The 24,496-nt window shown below is 45.8% G+C and overlaps 1 protein-coding gene across 1 annotated transcript in view; it reads right to left on the reverse strand.

The window, feature by feature from the left end:
• LOC134947822 (NTPase KAP family P-loop domain-containing protein 1-like) overlaps positions 1-24,496 on the reverse strand; it is a 237,655-nt gene that overhangs the window by 41,067 nt on the left and 172,092 nt on the right. The window contains exon 6 of the mRNA XM_063935690.1: positions 71-1,842. Within this exon, the coding sequence (XP_063791760.1) occupies positions 71-1,842 (1,772 nt within the window). The remainder of the gene's footprint in view (positions 1-70; positions 1,843-24,496) is intronic.

Genomic DNA, 24,496 nt, shown 5'->3' on the forward strand with positions numbered 1-24,496 from the left:
TTTTACATTGCTATAACAATGTAAATCATTGTGAATTTTGACAGACATACTAATAACTGTATACACTTACCTCTTCGCAGACCTCCTCTATGCTCTTGTTCAGCAAAGACGGCATGGTCAGTCTGTTGGTCTCCTTGGATTCCCACATGTTATTACTGCCTCGTAGAAGTTCCATTTGTCTTTTAATGGAATAGTCTAAATTGACAGTATATGGCAGAAAATCGTTAGCATCTTTCACAGTGAATGGTTTCGATAATAATTTCTGGAAATTCCCTGGTTCCGCATCCAGATCCAGTAGTTTTTTTAGGTTAGGTTTAATGGCATCCAGCTCTTTCAGGGACTTCAGAAAAACATCCCAGAGTGGAGTTGCAGAGTTTAAATAAACCTCTTGTTCATAAATGGACATCCTCTGTTGTTCATCATCTATGCACTGCAATATCCAACTAAGGCGACAGGGCCATTGGGTAGCCAGAAGCACCCACTCTGCCACCTTCTTAGGATCAATCTTTGTTTTTTTGTTAAACCTAATCATTATTGTGATGGTTATGATGATGGAATTCACCACCCTCCTGATGTGGATGACATTGTCAGTAACATAATCTTTTATACTATCATCTGACAGGTGTTTGAAGGCTTCTTTTATTAAGGATAATGTTGCTTCTCCTTTCTCGGACAGTGTTTTGTTGCTTTTTTCCTTTTCTGCAGATTTCTTCGTATCTGAACCAACACTGCATAATTCTTGTAATTTCAGGTTCTGATCTTCTTCATTTTCTGTGTCAGAGTCCATGGACATCTCTTCTGCTATATGTTGAATTATCTCATAATTACTCTTAATTATTTTATCCAGGAAGACCAATTTAGTCTTACAGTCCGTTTTGGGGATACAGAATGGTAATGTTATGATCCGATTTAAGAACTGATAGCCATTGTTAGCCATGCCATTTAACTCGTGTGAGCTTTCAACACATTCCACGATGATTCTGGGATCTATGACCAAGATGGAAATAAATGGAGCATTGAGATCAGAGAGGAGAATATTCATGGCATTCAGAACTCCTACCACTTTGTCTGGCATACACTTGTCTAAGTTTGTAATCTCCAGGATGACTCTAATTTTCTGCCTTTGGAAGACCTCCAAGAGTTTCAGGTAACTAATGATGGTCTTAACCTCCCTCTTCACATCGCTCATGAAGCCCAACTGGGAGCTCATGTCTGTACGATTCATTTTCCGCTCCACTTTGGCCTTCTGGGTAACAACAACATTTCTAATCACCGCAATAAGTACTTTAATTGCTCCTGCTGCCCAGATGCCAACCACGCTTGCCAGAACACCTTCAACAACAGCAAGCATATCTCCTGAGAGATTATCAGTTGGAAAGCCACATATGAAAATTAATGCAATCACACTGATCCCAATGGTGATGACTAGCCATGTAGCAATCAAAAGTGGGATACCTAAAAACATTTTACTAACCCATTCCCCTTTAGGTGGTGCACCTTTAATTTTATCTTTCCCAGCCACTGCTCGATAAACGCTAATGGGCACCAATCCAAAGCAACTCTCAATGGTATCACAAAGGGTTGTAACCAGCCCAGCCCAGATTTGGTTACTGCCAGCATATTCCCATGCACTGAACCGGATAAAGACATAATGTATATTCTGTTTCTTGTGCTCCTTTGTGATGACAGGATGGTAAAATATCATAAGGAAGATGAGCTTGATGAGGTCTTTTCCAGTGATTTTTGTTGGTTTCTCTGGTGTCTCAGTTTCTTTCCTTGTGTTCTGTCTATTCTTGTTGACTTCATCCTCTTCCTCCTTCTTTGTTATGTATTTTAGGCAAGCTTCAAAAACACGAAAGAAAAATTAGCTTCTGTTCCTCCTAGTATCATTCTGAAAACACCGTGATCTATTCTATTGAGTCCCAACAGGGAGATCAGACAAAGAGAAAATTTACTGTATCAATAATCTGGGTCACTTTAGTGTTCTACATACAGCTATAAATTGCAGCATACCAAAGGTTGGCAGAGCATGTAGCTTGCTGGGACCTGTAGTGCACCACCAAATAAATACACAAATGTTATATAAAACACTGATACTGCGATAAAATCTTTTATTACAATAAATCATCCCCAATACATTCTCTATTATTAATTTATTAGATACATGAATCCAAGGGGATCTTCCTCACTGTTCTTGTTTTTAATGTGATTGGGAGAAAAATAAATGTAGTTAAAAACCCCTCAAAACATTGGCCTAACCTGTCATGTACTTTGCAGTAACTGGTGTAGCATGTCACCAGCGCCCTAGTGTTTTATGCTGTTCCCACTGGATTAAAAATTAGAAGCACAGACAGGATACCTCTTGATTCAATGGTGTAATTAATTGTTCAAAGATTGTATGTGGTGGAGTGTTTATGTTAATAAAAAAATGTTGTTACAATGTTTTTTTTTTTTCAGTTCCACTAGAGGTTCCAGTGTATCCAGGATGTCAGGGTATGCTGATGCTTGTAGTTCTATCAATGTTATTTTTTTTGTTTGAAACAACTCTAACGCTTAAGTACTGGTCTGTTTTCTTCCTATATAGGGGGAGCATTTTTGCGAGGTCACAATTTGCCTAGGGAAATTCACCCTGTGCTCAGCAGGTTAGGGCCCACAATGTGCCACCAGCCCAACTTGTCATAGCTTAGTGCTAGTGGCAGCTTCTGCAAACTGACTGCACAATACCAGCCCAGGCTATGGGCAATGGTGGTGGTGTCACTTATATTTGGACAGGTGAACATTATACCTCCAGTCATCATCATATACAACATCATGATGTATTTATGTATCATACACTTTACTAATTCAGATACATTTAAACTAACAGTACTATGCTGAGTCGCAGATATAAAATTACCGCAGTTGTCCGCATGATTCCGTATCAGGGCCATAATTAGGAGTGTGAGAGCCATGCTGCTGCACAGAGCGCAGGGGGCCTTGTAGGCTCTCCCACAGCACCTTCACATAGGGGTCATTTCAATTCAAAGCGAGTTTTCTCCCGGGGCTATTCTATTAAGTGCAAAGTTAAGTCAGAGATTGCCCGTTCTCCTGGATTAAACAGGTGACTTGGGGGAACGGTCATTTTCCGTCTAAACTGGCCGGCGCAATGCTATTTCTATCGGGAATCAGCATTGCGCCGGCACTTTTGTCTGATTTCTGCTTGCACACTTCCATGTATGAGAGAAGAAAATAGGATTTAAATTACGTACCAGTAAATCCTTTTCTCGTAGTCCGTAGAGCAGGCTTTTTCAACCAGTGTGCCGTGGCACACTAGTGTGCCGCGACCAGTTGCAAGGTGTGCCGCGGAGTCAGAGCAGCTTCCTGCACCTTCAGGGTGAACTGTTGGACCGGGCTCTTCTTAGAGGATCAGTCGTGCTCTGGCCATGACCTATGCCTTGAAGACACGGCGGTGTGATATCATAGGTCACGGCCGCCATGTGTCTCACCACCTAGCCAGCCCACCCGCCTGCATACACATCTTCAAATTCCCCCATGCATACACAGCTTTCCTTGCCCACCCACATCCACACCTGCCCAACCGCCCGCTGGTCAGTATTCGCAGCACTCCACTATGAACAACGCCCACCACTGAGGGACAGGGAGGAGGACAGCTGACCGGTAGGGGCTAATATTTGTTATTTTATTTCTCCTGTGGGGAACCATAGGATTTATGTAGGGAGAATAAGGATTTATGGATTTATGGGGGAAACAATGTGAATAATTCATGTGGGGAGCAACATGATTTATGTGGGGAGCAATGTAATTGTTTTTTCTGTGTAGGCCAATGTATGTGTGGATTTTTTTTTACTGTGATGGCCAATGTTTGTTTTTTGTTTTTTTTCTGTGTGGGAACTGATGGTGTGCCTTGGCAATTTTAAAATATTGTCCGGTGTGCCGCGGGTAAAAAAAGGTTGAAAATCACTGCCTTAGAGGATACTGGGGTCCAGTTAGTACCATGGGGTATAGACGAGTCCACTAGGAGTCTTGAGGACTTTAAGAAATCAATGGTGTGCACTGGCTCCTCCCTCTATGCCCCTCCTACCAGACTCAGTCTAGAAACTGTGCCCGGGGGAGACGGACATACCTTGAGAGAAGGATTTAAATGACAGTGGTGAGATTCTAACCAGCACACACATACAAGAGGAAAGCCATGCTAACCAAACTTGATGAGAAACAGCAACAGCTGAACCAACAACAATACTTAACCAAGGGACAGTGCAGGAAAACACGAAACACTGGGCACCCAGCATCCTCTACGGACTACGAGAAAAGGATTTACCGGTTTCTCTTCCGTCCTAAAGGGGTCCATTTAGCACCATGGAGATGTACCAAAGCTCCCAAACTGGGTGGCAGAGTGCTGAGGTTCCTGCAAAACTAAAAAGGGGATATTTGCCCCAGCGCCAGTCGGTAGTCTAAATACCAGCTGCTTTTTGGTGGGTATACTTCCCCGACCTAAGTTACATGTACAGAAAAAATCCACTGAGTGGAAAAGAAAAAGCGCTGGTATTTAGACAGTAATTTAATATGATTTTTATATAAAAAATTTAACAGTAACATATATTTAAAAATGATGCGATTAATACTCTATCCAAAACACTTTGTATTTACCGGCCGGTATATATAGTCCCAGTGATTGATAAAAAGCAATAAAGGACTCTTTAAACCATCAGAGGCTTATCATTGTAATGGAAATTGCTGTTTAAAAATTTGTCACCCGAGGTGCAATTGATTTCATACAAGGTAAGATTGCACTTTACCCATCCACGGAGTCCAAAGGTAGAAGGAATCCTCCTGACCGTTGGTGCAACGTCCTTTTTGTATGCGGTCCTATCCGGAAGGACAACCGTAATGGTCTCCGCAGTGTTTGGCTCCGTCTCCCCAATCCGGAGTGTGTCACGGTGGCGGTGAACATGTGCCGATCCCGTGTGCTCTGCAATGTAGAGCCCCCGTTGGCTATTCCATTCCCGTTGGATATTCAGATAGGTTGTCCGGCTAGATGCGTTTGCCGATCCTGTTTGGTCCACTTGTGTGCCTTGCAGTGCGGTGACCCTGTTAGGTACTCGGGGACTGAATATTGTCTGGCTGGTGTGTTCCCGATGGGATTTACGTGTTTCTCCGCCTTTAGACTTTAGACCATTGGATTCTGAGGAAGCCGCCAAAAAGACTAAAGGGGTAATTCCAAGTTGATCGCAGCAGGAATTCTGTTAGCAACTGGGCAAAACCATGTGCACTGCAGGGGAGGCAGATATAACATGTGCAGAAAGAGTTAGATTTGGGTGTGGTGTGTTCAATCTGCAATCTAATTTGCAGTGTAAAAATAAAGCATCCAGTATTTACCCTGCACAGAAACAAAATAACCCAACCAAATCTAACTCTCTCTGCAAATGTTATATCTGCCACACCTGCAGTGCACATGGTTTTGCCCAACTGCTAACAAATTTCCTGCTGCGATCAACTTGGACTTACCCCCTAAAGGCGGAAAGTGTGTTTCGGATATAGTGTTAATTGCATAATTTTTAAATATGTGTCACTGTTAAATTTTTTATATAAAAATCCTATTAAATTACTGTCTAAATACCAGCGCTTTTTCTTTTCCACTCAGTGGATTTTTTCTGTTCCTGCAGAACTGATTGACCAAACTGAAGGTCCTCAGAGGCCAAAGTATCGAACTTGTAGAACTTGGCAAACGTGTTCGAACCTGACCAAGTAGCTGCTCAGCAGAGCTGTAAAGCTGAGACACCCCGGGCAGCCACCCAGGAAGAACCCACTGACCTAGTAGAGTGGGCCTGTACAGATTTAGGAACCGGCAAACCTGCCGTAGAGTAAGCATGCTGGATAGTAAGCCTGATCCAGCGAGCAATAAACTGCTTTGACGCAGGACACCCAATTCTATTGGGATCATAGAGCACAAACAGCGAGTCCAATTTTCTGTGATGAGCTGTCTGCTTCACATAGATCTTCAAAGCCCTCACAACATCCAGGGACTTTGAAGTAGTAGAGGTGTTGGTAACCACTGGAACCACAATAGGTTGGTTGATATGAAACGCAGACACCACCTTTGGAAGAAATTGCTGACGAGTTCTGAGTTCAGCTCTATCTTCATGAAAAATCAAATAGGGGCTCTTGTGAGACAACGTCCCCAATTCTGACACATATCTTGCTGAAGCCAAGGCCAACACAGTGTGACGGTCTTTCACGTAAGAAACTTTATGTCAACCTCCTGTAAAGGCTCAAACCATTCAGATTGTAGAAACTGCAATACCACATTGAGATCCCAAGGTGCCGTGGGAGGCACAAAGGGCAGTTGGATCTGCAGAACACCTTTCAAGAACATCTGAACCTCAGGGTGGGAAGCCAACTGTTTCTGGAAGAAAATGTATAAGGCCAAAATCTGGACTATTATGGAGCTCAGGCATAGGCCCACATCCATACCTGACTGCAGAAAACGTCCCAGTTGAAATTCCACCGCGGTAAATTCCTGTTTTCACACCAAGAGACGTATTTTCTCCAAATACAGTGGTAATGTTTAGACGTTACCGCTTTTCTGACTTGGATCAAGGTAGGAATTACTCTGTCCAGAATCCCTTTCCGGGCTAGAATTTGAAGCTAAACTTCCATGCCGTCAAACATAGCCGCGGTAAGTCTTGACAGATGAACAGCCCCTTTTGCAGAAGATCTTAGAGGCCACGGATCCTCTAGGAGCATTTCCAGTAGATCCGCTTACCAAGCCATTCTTGGCCAATCTGGAGCAATGAGAATTGCTTGAACTTTTTCCCTTTTTATTCTTTTGAGAATTCTTGGAATCAATGGAAGTGGTGGAAACACATACACCATCTGATAGACCCATGGAGTCACCAGAGCGTCCACCGCCACTGCCTGTGGGTCTCTCGACCTGGAACAATACTGCCTGAGCTTCTTGTTGAGATGAGAGGCCATCATGTCAATCTGTGGACGTGTAAAGCACCCGAACACCCCCGGGTGAAGGCCCCACTCTCCTGGGTGGAGGTCGTGTCTGCTGAGGAAGTCTACTTTCCAGTTGTCTAATCCCGGAATGAAGATTGTGGACAACACCACAGCGTGTCTTTCTGCCCAGAGGAGAATCCTAGTTACCTCTGACATTGCTGCTCTGCTCTTCGTTCTGCCCTGACGGTTTATGTACGTTACCGCCGTCACATTGTCCGACTGAACCTAGATGGCCTGATCTTGAAGAAGATGTGCTGCCTGTAGAAGGGCGTTGTATATGGCCCTTAGTTCCAGAATCTTGATTGGAAGAATGGTTTCCTGACTTGACCATTTTCCTTGGAACTGTTCCCCCTGGGTGACTGCTCCCCAACCTTTTAGGATTGTGTCTTTGGTTAGCAGAATCCAATTTTGAATCCCGAACCTTCGGCCCTCAGTCAGTTGAGAAGTCTGAAGTCACCACAGAAGAGAAATCCTGGCTCTTGGTGACAGACGTATCCTCTGGTGCATGTGGAGATGCGATCCGGACCATTTGTCCAACAGATCCAGCTGGAAAGGCCTTGCGTAAAACCTTCCGTACTGCAGCGCCTCATAAGCGGCTACCATCTGTCCCAGAAGGTGAATGCATAGATGCACCGATATCTGGGTTGATTTAGAACATCACGCATCATCGACTGGATTACCAATGCATTTTCCAATGGAAGGAATACCTTCTGTACCTATGTATCTAGTATCATCCCCAGGAATGGAAGCCTCTGTGTTGGTTCCAGGTGAGATTTTGGTAGGTTCAGAATCTACCCGTGATCCCGGAGTAGTCGAGTTGAGAGGGCAATGTTGTCCAACAACCTATCCCTGGATGGTGCTTTTATCAGCAGATCGTCCAGGTACGGAATTATGTTCACTCCCTGTTTGCGGAGAAGAAACATCATCTCTGCCGTTACCTTGGTGGACACCCTCGGTGCTGTGGAGAGGACAAATGGCAGGGCCTGGAACTGGTAGTGACAGTCCTGTAATGCAAACCTTTAGATAAGCCTGATGAGGTGGCCAGGAATGAGAGCCTCCGTGTTGGCTCTAAGCGAGATTTTGGAAGGTTCAGAATCCACCCGTGATTCTGGAGAAGTCTGGTTGAGAGGCCAATGCTGTCCAGCAACCTCTCCCTGGATGGCGCCTTTATCAGAAGATCGTACAGGTACGGAATTATGTTCACTCCCTGCTTGCGGAGTAGAAACATCATCTCTGCCATCACCTTGGTGAATACCCTCTGTACCGTGGAGAGACCAAATGGCAGGGCCTGGAACTGGTAATGACAGTCCTGCAGTGCAAACCGTAGCTAAGCATGACTAGGCATCCAGATCAGAATGTAAAGGTACGCATCCTTGATATCCAGAGACACCAAGTATTCCCCTTCCTCCAGACCTGAGATCACCGCTCTCATAGACTCCATTTTGAATTTGAACACCCGTAAGTACGGGTTCAGTGACTTGAGGTTTAAAATGGGTCTTACCGAACCATCCGGTTTCAGTACCACAACAGGTTGGAATAATAACCTTTGTTCTGTAGCTGAGGTGGAACTGGAATAATGACCTGAGTCTGTACCAGTTTTTGAATTGCATCCTGTAAAATTATACTTGCCACCTGAGAAGCTGGTAAGCCTGATTTGAAGAATCTGTGAGGTGGGAGTTCCTGAAACTCCAGTCTATACCCCTGGGTGATAAGCTTTTTGACCAAGGGATCCTGGCATGATGTTGCCCATATGTGACTGAAATCTCTTAATCGGGCTCCCACCTGCATGTCTTCCAGGCAGTGTGGTCCACCGTCATGCTGAAGGCTTTGAGGAAACAGAACCTGAGTTCTGTTCCTGTGCACCTGCAGTTGCTTGTTATCTGGCATTACCTCTAATGCCTTTGAAGGCTGTAGAAGAACCTTTGGTTTAATTTTTACATTTTGCTGTCCGAAAGGACTGCAGAGTTGGAGCAGAGTAGGTCTTCCTAGCTGGGGGGGGGGGGGGAGGGGCTGCGGAAGGAATGTATGTAGAGTTACCCACGTAGCCTTGGATAGCCACGTATCCATTTCATCTCCAAACAGAGCCTCGCCTGTGAATGGTAGGCTTTCCACACCTTTTCTGGAATCCGCATCCGCAGTCCACTGACATTGCCATAGGCCCCTGAGTGATGACACTGCCATGGCCTTGGTGCATGCATTGAGCAAGCCTATCTCTTTTATGGCCTTCACCATAAAATTTGCAGAGTCCTGTATATGCTGTAGGAGTAAAACTATCTCCCCTCTGGGTAAGGAATCTAACCCCTCAATTAAGTTACCTGACCATTTTGCATATGGCCCTAGTGATCCATGCACAAGCTATAGTGGGTCTTTGGGCCACCCCGCAGCTGTGTACAGAGATTTGAGAGTGGTCTCAATCTTGCGGTCAGCCGTGTCCTTTAAGGAGGCTGCCCCCGGGACAGGTAAGATTATTTTATGTGACAACCTAGATACCGATGCATCAACAACAGGTGGGTTTTCCCATTTTTTTCTATCATCCTGGGGAAAAGGGAAGAATGCCAGTAACCTTTTAGGGATCTGAAACTTCTTGTCAGGATTACCCCAAGTTTCTTCAAATAGGGAATTTAGTTCCTTAGATGCAGGGAAAGCAGCAGAGGATTTCTTTTTTACATTAAAATAAAATTCCTCATCGTCCTCTGTCACTTTGTCAGGAGTGTGCAAGACGTCTCTAATAGCTTCTATCAGGGCCTGTGACAGAGCTGCATCCCCATCGCCCGAGTCCACCTGACCCTCCTCTGCGTCTGATACATCATTATCAGTGTCAGCCTGCAGGATTTGGGTCAGTGTACGCTTTTGTGGACAAATGGTAGGGGTCTGAGACGCTGGTATGGGCACTGAATCTCTATTCATCAGGTCATCCACAGACTGTCCTAAGTATTGTGTCTCTTTCTCATTTTGGGACAATTTATTTGAAATATTTGAGATCACCCCTTTTAATGAATCCAACCATACTGGTTCGGACCCCCTAACCTGAGAATGTGTACTATCCTGAGTACACTGTACTGATCCCCTAGGGGAAGAAAAACACTCTGCCATGCATGAGACATACTCCTTTGACATTGTAAAATGTGAAAGAACACACCCACACAGGAGAAAGGTTAAAAGCACAGTTAACCCACACAGAGCCCTCTAGGGAGACGCAGAGTATGATGGAGCCAACCACACCGCGCCCTTATAGCTAACTAAGTACCCTTAATAGGAGCTTAGTATTATAATATTGTCCCCCCCCCTTGCTATGACCCCCTGGTACCGCTGAGGTAAGCTGGAGTCCTTGTGGAGGAGCTACGCTTCCCTGCCAGTCTGTCTGTGTAAGCTGCAGAGGGAAACTGGCGCTGGTGAGCTGCTGGATCCGCTCATAGTGAAGCCCCGGCCCCTCAATGGCGCATGGTCTTCCCATTGTATTGTATTCTTGCTGAGGTGATTTTGGTGCTTAACAGTAGTTCAGAGCCCCTCTATGTGTCTGGGTAGTTGTTTAAAAATGGCTCAGCTCGCCCCTCAAGCGGTGCAGCAATGCTGATCTGAGCCTGTAGACGCAGCCTGCACTCAGAGCTATGCTCCTACCCTTGTGCCACTATAATAGCCGGCGACCTGCTAACCAGGACGCCGGCATAGTACTCACCACTCTTCTAACTTCTGGCTCTGTTAGGGATGGCGGCGTGCTGCGGGAATGTATGCTCGCCGTAGTGGGGCATGCCAGTGGTTCCCTCAGGAGCTCAGTGTCCTGTCAGCGGGGAACAGGACCATTAACCCTATAGGAGGTTGGGACGTTCCCCCCCCTAAGTCCCACGAAGCAGGCAGGCTGGTGCCAACCATCCCTGTCTCAAAATAACAAACAGAAAACAAATGCAGAAAACTCTTCAGGAGCTTCCCTAATCGTGACCGGCACCTCCGGGCACATTTTCTAAACTGAGTCTGGTAGGAGGGGCATAGAGGGAGGACTCAGCGCACACTATTGATTTCTTAAAGTGCCCAAGACTCCTAGTGGACCCGTCTATACCCCATGGTACTAAATGGACCCCAGTATCCTGTAGGATGCAAGAAAAATTCCGACATCAAGTCAATATGCGCTGAATAGAATAGCCCCCAAAGCAAACTCCTGGCACTATTCAATTCGTTTTGAATTGAATTGATCCCATAGTTTGCAGGCACCCTGAACCACTAGTGCTACTGCAGAGCTGCTCTCATCATATTTAGGACGCAGCGGCCAGTGATCTATTTATCAGTGCCGGGGGCAGTGCAAGCGGCTCTGCCCCCTAGCTGGTGGTGGTGTCAGCGGGGCCAAGGGTGGTGTCAGGAGTAAGGACCCTGTACCTTGGGCGTGTCATGATGAGATCACAGGTGTAGAGGGTGGAGCTGGCACAAGGAGCACTGCTGCCTTCTTATGGCACAGTCCCCTATGGCTGCAATGTCATTAGCAACAAAGCACCTAAATACAAAATCTTGCTGATACTTGTAGTTCCACAATGGTATTTACTTTATAAAAAATTATATTTATTTGTTTGTTTATATAATGTAGCATTATGTTCCATTCATTTAATTTGCAATTTATTTCTTTCGGCTTTCTGTTCCCCCTCAAATAAACTGTCTCATTCTTTTTACTGGTTTTAGGCAATGGTAAATATCTGTACACAGAGAGTTTATTAGGATCTAGTGATGTGCACCGGACATTTTTCGGGTTTTGTGTTCTGGTTTTGGATTCGGTTCCGCGGCCGTGTTTTGGATTCGGACGCGTTTTGGCAAAACCTCACCGAAATTTTTTTGTCGGATTCGGGTGTTTTTTTCCAAAAAAAACTAAAAAACAGCTTAAATCATAGAATTTGGGGGTCATTTTGATCCCATAGTATTATTAACCTCAATAACCATAAATTCCACTAATTTCCAGTCTATTCTGAACACCTCACACCTCACAATATTATTTTTAGTCCTAAAATTTGCGCCGAGGTCGCTGGATGGCTAATCTAAGCGACCCAAGTGGCCGACACAAACACCTGGGCCATCTAGGAGTGGCACTGCAGTGTCAGACAGGATGGCACTTCAAAAAAAATTGTCCCCAAACAGCACATGATGCAAAGAAAAAAAGAGGCGCACCACGGTAGCTGTGTGACTAAACTAAGCGACCCAAGTGGCCGACACAAACACCTGGCCCATCTAGGAGTGGCACTGCAGTGTCAGACAGGATGGCACTTCAAAAAAATTGTCACCAAACAGCACATGATGCAAAGAAAAAAAGAGGCGCACCACGGTAGCTATGTGACTAAACTAAGCGACCCAAGTGGCCGACACAAACACCTGGCCCATCTAGGAGTGGCACTGCAGTGTCAGACAGGATGGCACTTCAAAAAAATTGTCCCCAAACAGCACATGATGCAAAGAAAAAAAGAGGCGCACCACGGTAGCTGTGTGACTAAACTAAGCGACCCAAGTGGCCGACACAAACACCTGGCCCATCTAGGAGTGGCACTGCAGTGTCAGACAGGATGGCACTTCAAAAAAATTGTCACCAAACAGCACATGATGCAAAGAAAAAAAGAGGCGCACCACGGTAGCTATGTGACTAAACTAAGCGACCCAAGTGGCCGACACAAACACCTGGCCCATCTAGGAGTGGCACTGCAGTGTCAGACAGGATGGCACTTCAAAAAAATTGTCCCCAAACAGCACATGATGCAAAGAAAAAAAGAGGCGCACCACGGTAGCTGTGTGACTAAACTAAGCGACCCAAGTGGCCGACACAAACACCTGGCCCATCTAGGAGTGGCATTGCAGTGTCAGACAGGATGGCACTTCAAAAAAATTGTCCCCAAACAGCACATGATGCAAAGAAAAATGAAAGAAAAAAGAGGTGCAAGATGGAGTTGTTCTTGGGCCCTCCCACCCACCCTTATGTTGTATAAACAGGACATGCACACTTTAACGAACCTATCATTTCAGCGACAGGGTCTGCCACACGACTGTGACTGAAATGACTGGTTGGTTTGGGCCCCCACCAAAAAAAGAAGCAATCAATCTCTCCTTGCACAAACTGGCTCTACAGAGGCAAGATGTCCACCTCATCATCATCCTCCGATTCCTCACCCCTTTCACTGTGTACATCCCCCTCCTCACAGATTATTAATTCGTCCCCACTGGAATCCACCATCTCAGGTCCCTGTGTACTTTCTGGAGGCAATTGCTGATGGTGAATGTCTCCACGGAGGAATTGATTATAATTCATTTTGATGAACATCATCTTCTCCACATTTTCTGAAAGTAACCTCGTACGCCGATTGCTGACAAGGTGAGCGGCTGCACTAAACACTCTTTCAGAGTACACACTGGAGGGAGGGCAACTTAGGTAGAATAAATCCAGTTTGTGCAAGGGCCTCCAAATTGCCTCTTTTTCCTGCCAGTATACGTACGGACTGTCTGACGTGCCTACTTGGATGCGGTCACTCATATAATCCTCCACCATTCTTTCAATGGTGACAGAATCATATGCAGTGACAGTAGACGACATGTCAGTAATCGTTGCCAGGTCCTTCAGTCCGGACCTGATGTCAGCACTCGCTTCAGACTGCCTTGCATCACCGCCAGTGGGTGGGCTCGGAATTCTTAGCCTTTTCCTGGCACCCCCAGTTGCGGCAGAATGTGAAGGAGCAGCAGTTGACGGGTCACGTTCCGCTTGACTTGACAATTTTCTCACCAGCAGGTCTTTGAACCTCTGCAGACTTGTGTCTGCCAGAAAGAGAGATACAACGTAGGTTTTAAATCTAGGATCGAGCACGGTGGCCAAAATGTAGTGCTCTGATTTCAACAGATTGACCACCCGTGAATCCTGGTTAAGCGAATGAAGGGCTCCATCCACAAGTCCCACATGCCTTGCGGAATCGCTCTGTTTTAGCTCCTCCTTCAATGTCTCCAGCTTCTTCTGCAAAAACCTGATGAGGGGAATGACCTGACTCAGGCTGGCAGTGTCTGAACTGACATCACGTGTGGCAAGTTCAAAGGGTTGCAGAACCTTGCACAACGTTGAAATCATTCTCCACTGCGCTTGAGTCAGGTGCATTCCCCCTCCTTTGCCTATATCGTGGTCAGTTGTATAGGCTTGAATGGCCTTTTGCTGCTCCTCCATCCACTGAAGCATATAGAGGGTTGAATTCCACCTCGTTACCACCTCTTGCTTCAGATGATGGCAGGGCAGGTTCAGGTATTTTTGGTGGTGCTCCAGTCTTCTGTACGCGGCGCCTGAACGCCGAAAGTGGCCCGCAAGTCTTCTGGCCACCGACAGCATCTCTTGCACGCCCCTGTCGTTTTTTAAATAATTCTGCACAACCAAATTCAAGGTATGTGCAAAACATGGGACGTGCTGGAATTTGCCCAGATGTAATGCACGCACAATATTGCTGGCGTTGTCCGATGTCACAAATCCCCAGGAGAGTCCAATTGGGGTAAGCCATTCTGCGATGATCTTCCTCAGTTGCCGTAAGAGGTTTTCAGCTGTGTGCGTATTCTGGAAAGCGGTGATACAAAGCGTAGCCTGCCTAGGAACGAGTTGGCGTTTGCGAGATGCTGCTACTGGTGCCGCCGCTGCTGTTCTTGCAGCTGGAGGCAATACATCTACCCAGTGTGCTGTCACAGTCATATAGTCCTGAGTCTGCCCTGCTCCACTTGTCCACATGTCCGTGGTTAAGTGGACACTGGGTACAACTGCATTTTTTAGGACACTGGTGACTCTTTTTCTGACGTCTGTGTACATTTTCGGTATCGCCTGCCTAGAGAAATGGAACCTAGATGGTATTTGGTACCGGGGACACAGTACCTCAATCAAGTCTCTAGTTGCCTCTGAGTTAACGGTGGATACCGGAACCACGTTTCTCACCGCCCAGGCTGCTAAGGCCTCAGTTATCCGCTTTGCAGCAGGATGACTGCTGTGATATTTCAGCTTCCTCGCAAAGGACTGTTGGACAGTCAATTGCTTACTGGAAGTAGTACAAGTGGTCTTCCGACTTCCCCTCTGGGATGACGATCGACTCCCAGCAGCAACAACAGCAGCGCCAGCAGCAGTAGGCATTACACTCAAGGATGCATCGGAGGAATCCCAGGCAGGAGAGGACTCATCAGACTTGACAGTGACACGGCCTGCAGGACTATTGGCTTTCATGTCTAAGGAGGAAATTGACACTGAGGGAGTTGGTGGTGTGGTTTGCAGGAGCTTGGTTACAAGAGGAAGGGATTTAGTGGTTAGTGGACTGCTTCCGCTGTCACCCAAAGTTTTTGAACTTGTCAATGACTTGTGATGAATGCGCTCCAGGTGACGTATAAGGGAGGATGTTCCTAGGTAGTTAACGTCCTTACCCCTACTTATTACAGTTTGACAAAGGCAACACACGGCCTGTTGTCCGCATTTGTGTTGAAATAATTCCACACCGAAGAGGTGATTTTTTTTGTAATTTGACCAGGCATGTCAATGGCCATCGTCGTCCCACGGACAACAGGTGTCTCCCAGGGTGCCTGACTTAAACAAACCACCTCACCATCAGAATCCTCCTTGTCAATTTCCTCCCCAGCGCCAGCAACACCCATATCCTCATCCTGGTGTACTTCAACACTGACATCTTCAATTTGACTATCAGGAACTGGACTGCGGGTGCTCCTCCCAGCACTTGCAGGGGGCGTGCAAATGGTGGAAGGCGCAAGCTCTTCCCGTCCAGTGTTGGGAAGGTCAGGCATCGCAACCGACACAATTGGACTCTCCTTGGGGATTTGTGATTTTGAAGAACGCACAGTTCTTTGCTGTGCTTTTGCCAGCTTAAGTCTTTTCTTTTTTCTAGTGAGAGGCTATCCTCATGTGAAGCTAAACCACTAGCCATGAACATAGGCCAGGGCCTCAGCCGTTCCTTGCCACTCCGTGTCGTAAATGGCATATTGGCAAGTTTACACTTCTCCTCAGACGCTTTTAATTTTGATTTTTGGGTCATTTTACTGAACTTTTGTGTTTTGGATTTTACATGATCTGTACTATGACATTGGACATCGGCCTTGGCAGATGACGTTGATGGCATTTCATCGTCTTGGCCATGACTAGTGGCAGCAGCTTCAGCACGAGGTGGAAGTGGATCTTGATCTTTCCCTATTTTTTTAACCTCCACATTTTTGTTCTCCATATTTTTAATACGCACAACTAAAAGCCACCACAGGTATACAATGTAGATGGATGGATAGTATACTTTATGGAAAGCGAGTGATGACACAGAGGTAGGTACAGCAGTGGCCTACCGTGCTGCTATATACAGTATAATGGACCTGGTGGACACTGTCAGCAGACTGCTAAACTAGTACTACTAGTCTACTAGTATAAAGAAAAAAGCCACCACAGATATACAATGTAGATGGATGGATAGTATACTTTATGGATGACGAGTGACGACACAGAGGTAGGTACAGCAGTGGCCTACCGTGCTGCTATATACAGTATAATGGACCTGGTGGACACTGTCAGCAGACTGCTAAACTAGTACTACTAGTCTACTAGTATAAAGAAAAAAGCCACCACAGGTATACAATGTAGATGGATGGATAGTATACTTTATGGATGACGAGTGACGACACAGAGGTAGGTACAGCAGTGGCCTACCGTGCTGCTATATACAGTATAATGGACCTGGTGGACACTGTCAGCAGACTGCTAAACTAGTACTACTAGTCTACTAGTATAAAGAAAAAAGCCACCATAGGTATACAATGTAGATGGATGGATAGTATACTTTATGGATGACGAGTGATGACACAGAGGTAGGTACAGCAGTGGCCTACCGTGCTGCTATATACAGTATAATGGACCTGGTGGACACTGTCAGCAGACTGCTAAACTAGTACTACTAGTCTACTAGTATAAAGAAAAAAGCCACCACAGGTATACAATGTAGATGGATGGATAGTATACTTTATGGATGACGAGTGACGACACAGAGGTAGGTACAGCAGTGGCCTACCGTGCTGCTATATACAGTATAATGGACCTGGTGGACACTGTCAGCAGACTGCTAAACTAGTACTACTAGTCTACTAGTATAAAGAAAAAAGCCACCACAGGTATACAATGTAGATGGATGGATAGTATACTTTATGGATGACGAGTGACGACACAGAGGTAGGTACAGCAGTGGCCTACCGTGCTGCTATATACAGTATAATGGACCTGGTGGACACTGTCAGCAGACTGCTAAACTAGTACTACTAGTCTACTAGTATAAAGAAAAAAGCCACCATAGGTATACAATGTAGATGGATGGATAGTATACTTTATGGATGACGAGTGATGACACAGAGGTAGGTACAGCAGTGGCCTACCGTGCTGCTATATACAGTATAATGGACCTGGTGGACACTGTCAGCAGACTGCTAAACTAGTACTACTAGTCTACTAGTATAAAGAAAAAAGCCACCACAGGTATACAATGTAGATGGATGGATAGTATACTTTATGGATGACGAGTGACGACACAGAGGTAGGTACAGCAGTGGCCTACCGTGCTGCTATATACAGTATAATGGACCTGGTGGACACTGTCAGCAGACTGCTAAACTAGTACTACTAGTCTACTAGTATAAAGAAAAAAGCCACCACAGGTATACAATGTAGATGGATGGATAGTATACTTTATGGATGACGAGTGACGACACAGAGATAGGTACAGCAGTGGCCTACCGTGCTGCTATATACAGTATAATGGACCTGGTGGACACTGTCAGCAGACTGCTAAACTAGTACTACTAGTCTACTAGTATAAAGAAAAAAGCCACCACAGGTATACAATGTAGATGGATGGATAGTATACTTTATGGATGACGAGTGACGACACAGAGGTAGGTACAGCAGTGGCCTACCGTGCTGCTATATACAGTATAATGGACCTGGTGGACACTGTCAGCAGACTGCTAAACTAGTACTACTAGTCTACTAGTATAAAGAAAAAAGCCACCACAGGTATACAATGTAGATGGATGGATAGTATACTTTATGGATGACGAGTGACGACACAGAGATAGGTACAGCAGTGGCCTACCGTGCTGCTATATACAGTATAATGGACCTGGTGGACACTGTCAGCAGACTGCTAAACTAGTACTACTAGTCTACTAGTATAAAGAAAAAAGCCACCACAGGTATACAATGTAGATGGATGGATAGTATACTTTATGGATGACGAGTGACGACACAGAGGTAGGTACAGCAGTGGCCTACCGTGCTGCTATATACAGTATAATGGACCTGGTGGACACTGTCAGCAGACTGCTAAACTAGTACTACTAGTCTACTAGTATAAAGAAAAAAGCCACCACAGGTATACAATGTAGATGGATGGATAGTATACTTTATGGATGACGAGTGATGACACAGAGGTAGGTACAGCAGTGGCCTACCGTGCTGCTATATACAGTATAATGGACCTGGTGGACACTGTCAGCAGACTGCTAAACTAGTACTACTAGTCTACTAGTATAAAGAAAAAAGCCACCATAGGTATACAATGTAGATGGATGGATAGTATACTTTATGGATGACGAGTGACGACACAGAGGTAGGTACAGAAGTGGCCTACCGTGCTGCTATATACAGTATAATGGACCTGGTGGACACTGTCAGCAGACTGCTAAACTAGTACTACTAGTCTACTAGTATAAAGAAAAAAGCCACCACAGGTATACAATGTAGATGGATGGATAGTATACTTTATGGATGACGAGTGACGACACAGAGGTAGGTACAGCAGTGGCCTACCGTGCTGCTATATATAGTATAATGGACCTGGTGGACACTGTCAGCAGACTGCTAAACTAGTACTACTAGTCTACTAGTATAAAGAAAAAAGCCACCACAGGTATACAATGTAGATGGATGGATAGTATACTTTATGGATGACGAGTGACGACACAGAGGTAGGTACAGCAGTGGCCTACCGTGCTGCTATATACAGTATAATGGACCTGGTGGACACTGTCAGCAGACTGCTAAACTAGTACTACTAGTCTACTAGTATAAAGAAAAAAGCCACCACAGGTATTCAATGTAGATGGATGGATAGTATACTTTATGGATGACGAGTGACGACACAGAGGTAGGTACAGCAGTGGCCTACCGTGCTGCTATATACAGTATAATGGACCTGGTGGACACTGTCAGCAGACTGCTAAACTAGTACTACTAGTCTACTAGTATAAAGAAAAAAGCCACCACAGGTATACAATGTAGATGGATGGATAGTATACTTTATGGATGACGAGTGACGACACAGAGGTAGGTACAGCAGTGGCCTACCGTGCTGCTATATACAGTATAATGGACCTGGTGGACACTGTCAGCAGACTGCTAAACTAGTACTACTAGTCTACTAGTATAAAGAAAAAGCCACCACAGGTATACAATGTAGATGGATGGATAGTATACTTTATGGATGACGAGTGACGACACAGAGGTAGGTACAGCAGTGGCCTACCGTGCTGCTATATACAGTATAATGGACCTGGTGGACACTGTCAGCAGACTGCTAAACTAGTACTACTAGTCTACTAGTATAAAGAAAAAAGCCACCACAGGTATACAATGTAGATGGATGGATAGTATACTTTATGGATGACGAGTGACGACACAGAGGTAGGTACAGCAGTGGCCTACCGTGCTGCTATATACAGTATAATGGACCTGGTGGACACTGTCAGCAGACTGCTAAACTAGTACTACTAGTCTACTAGTATAAAGAAAAAAGCCACCACAGGTATACAATGTAGATGGATGGATAGTATACTTTATGGATGACGAGTGACGACACAGAGATAGGTACAGCAGTGGCCTACCGTGCTGCTATATACAGTATAATGGACCTGGTGGACACTGTCAGCAGACTGCTAAACTAGTACTACTAGTCTACTAGTATAAAGAAAAAAGCCACCACAGGTATACAATGTAGATGGATGGATAGTATACTTTATGGATGACGAGTGACGACACAGAGGTAGGTACAGCAGTGGCCTACCATGCTGCTATATACAGTATAATGGACCTGGTGGACAGGGCCGGGTCCAGGCCGCTCTGCGCCCCGGGCAGAAAATGGGGTGTGGCCTAATACAGGGGGCGTGGTCAGTTACGCCCCCTGTACATTACTAGCGCCGTTTGAATGCTGAGCGGTGCGCGATGACGTCATCGCGCACCGCACAGCAAAAGGTCCTCTCCACGAAGGGAAACTAGACGCGTTGCATCTAGTTCCCTTCGTGGAGAGGACCTTTTTCTGTGCGGTGCGCGATGACGTCATCGCGCACCGCTCAGCAAAGGTACTCTCCACGAAGGGAAACTAGACGCGTAGCGTCTAGTCCCCTTCACAGGAGGCCGGGGGGCAGCGGAGGCGGACGGGGGACACAGCGGGCAGCAGTGGCGGATCTTGCCACGGTGCGGCGCCCTCCAGATGGCACCAGCGCCCTCCGGAAGGCAGCGCCCCGGGCAAAAGTCCTGCTTGCCCGTGGCAAGATCCGCTACTGCTGGTGGACACTGTCAGCAGACTGCTAAACTAGTACTACTAGTATAAAAAAAAAAAGCCACCGGAGTGTTTTTCAGGCAGACAAACGAATACTGGTGGTCACTGTCAGCAAAACTGTGCACTGTACTCCTGCTATAGCTGCTCCCCAGTCCCCACAATTAAGCAGTGTGAGCACTCAGCACAGATATATCATGCAGCACACTGAGCACAGATATGGTATGGAGCGTTTTTTTCAGGCAGAGAACGGATAAAAAACTGGTGGTCACTTATCAGCAAAACTCTGCACTGTACTCCTCCTAACAGCTGCTCCCCAATCCTCCCCACAATAGTAAAATAAACAAAGCAATCAACTGTCATGTATATTATAACGGAGAGGACGCCAGCCACGTCCTCTCCCTATCAATCTCAATGCACGTGTGAAAATGGCGGCGACGCGCGGCTGCTTATATAGAATCCGAATCTCGCGAGAATCCGACAGTGGGATGATGACGTTCGGGCGCGCTCGGGTTAACCGAGCCATACGGGAGAATCCGAGTATGGCTAGGACCCATTTAAAAGGGTAACGTTTGGGGGGGTCCGGTTTCTCAAAAACCGAACCCGCTCATCACTATTAGGATCTACAGTATTCATCATCACCAGTGGGCCCGTTACACATGTTTTAGTAACAGGCCCATTTATTTTTAGTGGCACAACATGCTGCGTGATATTGGTCAAATGGAGTTTGTCTGCTGGAACCTAAACCATCTTCAGTTCCGGAGCCCTGCTCATTCATATTGCAAGGAGTGCCCAGGTTGTAATGAGCGATCCTTCTGCCCTCCACACTGTATGTGCACTAAATTTCCCTGCTGTGTAAAGTTCTGGTGCTAGCAATTGGTGCCGGAATAGGCAGTTTTAGGGAGTGTGGTGACAGCTGCTTTTCAGAGCAGCTGTTCCCGCGCCAGAGCAATCTTGAATTTGTTCCGCTAATATGGTATCTGACGATGCAATTCACAATGAGTTTGATCTAAGTCGGAGCAGCATGGATGGTGTAATGGTTAGAATTACTGCCCCACCCCACTGAGGTCAGTGAATAGCCAAATATTCTCTGTAAAGCGCTGTGGAATATGTGTACACTATATAAATAACGGGTTTTAAATAGACCTCTGTGTTATGGTGTTGGATCTGTATCGCCTGGTGTTTTGGATCTGTATTTCATACTTCTCTACTTTTGAAAACTAGAATCAGCGAAATTACAGTAGGATGTGCGCGCAAAGTGCGGCGCGCTGCCAAGGGAGTATGTCATACTCTGCCAAAAGGGTGTGTCTAGTTCCACAAATGGGCGTGTCTATGCTTAAATGCTTTTTGCAAGATATTTCTATATAACATTAATAACAATATATTTCAGGAAGTTTTGTAAGTATTGATAGTCACATTGCTGTCTGCAATTCTGGGTTTCTTGTTTGCAATATGTATTCGCTGTGATATTTCACTGACCTGCCTCTACATGGTGCATCTGCACCTGAGTCTGACACTGACTTGCATTCACATAGTGCAATTTGACCTTGTGCGAATTCATCTATAAACATATAAGTAAATTATAATTTGAGTCTATTAGATGTTATTTTATTGTGAACACTGTATTGTCTGCATCTTCTAGGAACTACCTAGATTGGATGTGCTGTTTTCCATATCATTACAGCACATACTTGCTTACTTTTGAAAAAGCCTTTCAGGGAGATTGTGAAAGTAACACCTATCAGCGCGGGCGCGTACTGCTACATCTGAGAGGCGTGTCATAAAAATTACTTGCATCCACATGTAAATGAGCCCAAAAGTTAGTAATATCTATTTGTTGAAGAAAAGACACTGATATTTTGCAGGATTTGTTTGTGTATTGTGTTTTACAGGAGGTTCCATATACTGTAAGTGGCCATAGGGATCATTGTGCTTCATAACCAATGCAGGGAAATGGCATTAATGATCCCATTTGAATGTATGTATCTCGAATTTATTTTTCCCCCAAGAATGTAATAGCTGCATAATGGGGGTAAGGTGCAATCAGGGAGATTGCTGGACTTTTCAGGGAGAGAGGGAGATTGCTGCTATTTCAGGGAGGTTGGTTCTATATCGGAGGGGCTGAAGGGACCTTGTGACGTTTTGAGGGGAGGGGCTACGTCACCAGGGGGAGGAGCTACGGGCGAACAGGGTACCCGAAAAGTACCCTCGCGGGCTCGCTTCGCTCGCCACGCTTCGGGCACGGTGGCTCGCTCCGCTCCGCTTCGCTCACCACCTAATTACTAAAGGTAATAGTTGGTGGCGTGGATAGTAGAGGAACTATCCCGCTGGCCTAGCTCCTCCCCCTTGCGTCGTAACTCCTCCCCCTTACGGAAAAGGTCCCTTAGCCCACTTGATTCTAGCATCTACCATTTCAGGGAGTCTCCTGCAGAATGAGGGAGGGTATGCAACTATGTTACAGCATTAGCCAAATCATTACATACACCAGATATTCTAATTACAGAAATGTGTCATACTGAAGAAAGATTACTAACAATTTTTACCTTAATAGTTCACTAGCAGCAGCAGCAGCAGCAGCAGCAGCAGCAGCAGCACACTCTTGGGGTAATTCCAAGTTGATCGCAACAGGAATTTTTTTTGCAATTGGGCAAAACCATGTGTACTGCAGGGGGGGCAGATATAACATGTGCAGAGAGAGTTAGATTTGGGTGTGGTGTGTTCAATCTGCAATCTAATTTGCAGTGTAAAAATAAAGCAGCCAGTATTAACCCTGCACAGAAACAAAATAACCCACCCAAATCTAACTCTCTCTGCACATGTTAAATCTGCCTCCCCTGCAGTGCACATGGGCCCTCATTCCGAGTCGTTCGCTCGGTAAATTTCATCGCATCGCAGCGATTTTCCGCTTAGTGCGCATGCGCAATGTTCGCACTGCGACTGCGCCAAGTAAATTTGCTATGAAGTTAGGAATTTTACTCACGGCTTTTTCATCGCTCTGGCGATCGTAATGTGATTGACAGGAAATGGGTGTTACTGGGCGGAAACAGGCCGTTTTAGGGGCGTGTGGAAAAAAACGCTACCGTTTCCGGAAAAAACGCAGGAGTGGCTGGAGAAACGGAGGAGTGTCTGGGCGAACGCTGGGAGTGTTTGTGACGTCAAACCAGGAACGACAAGCACTGAACTGATCGCAGATGCCGAGTAAGTCTGAAGCTACTCTGAAACTGCTAAGAAGTGTGCTAATCGCAATATTGCGAATACATCGTTCGCAAATTTAAGATGCTAAAATACACTCCCAGTAGGCGGCGGCTTAGCGTGAGCAACTCTGCTAAAATCGCCTTGCGAGCGAACAACTCGGAATGACCTCCCTGGTTTTGCCCAACTACCAAAAAAATTCCTGCTGCGATGAACTTGGAATTACCCCCTATGAGTCACTGCACACCAGCACAGATAAGAAGACCCTGTGTGTGACCATGGCCCTCATTCCGAGTTGATCACTCGCTAGCTACTTTTAGCAGCATTGCACACGCTAGGCCGCCACCCTCTGGGAGTGTATCTTAGCTTAGCAGAATTGCTAACGAAGATTAGCAGTTCTGCTAATAAATAATTCCCTGCAGTTTCTGAGTGGCTTCAGACCTACTCCTAGACTGCGATCACCTCAGTCCGTTTAGTTCCTGGTTTGACGTCACAAACACGCCCTGCGTTCGGCCAGCCACTCCCCCGTTTCTCCAGCCACTCCTGCATTTTTATCTGGCATGCCTGCGTTTTTCAGCACACTCCCTGAAAACGCTCAGTTACCTCCCAGAAACACCCACTTCCTGTCAATCACACTACGATCACTCAAGCGATAGAAAAACGTCGCTCGGCCTTGTGTAAAACTGCATAGTTTTATGTGAAAGTACTTAGCGCATGCGCTCTGCGTACCATGCGCATAC

This window comes from Pseudophryne corroboree, chromosome 8 (assembly GCF_028390025.1).
Source record: "Pseudophryne corroboree isolate aPseCor3 chromosome 8, aPseCor3.hap2, whole genome shotgun sequence".
Classification (NCBI taxonomy): domain Eukaryota; kingdom Metazoa; phylum Chordata; class Amphibia; order Anura; family Myobatrachidae; genus Pseudophryne; species Pseudophryne corroboree.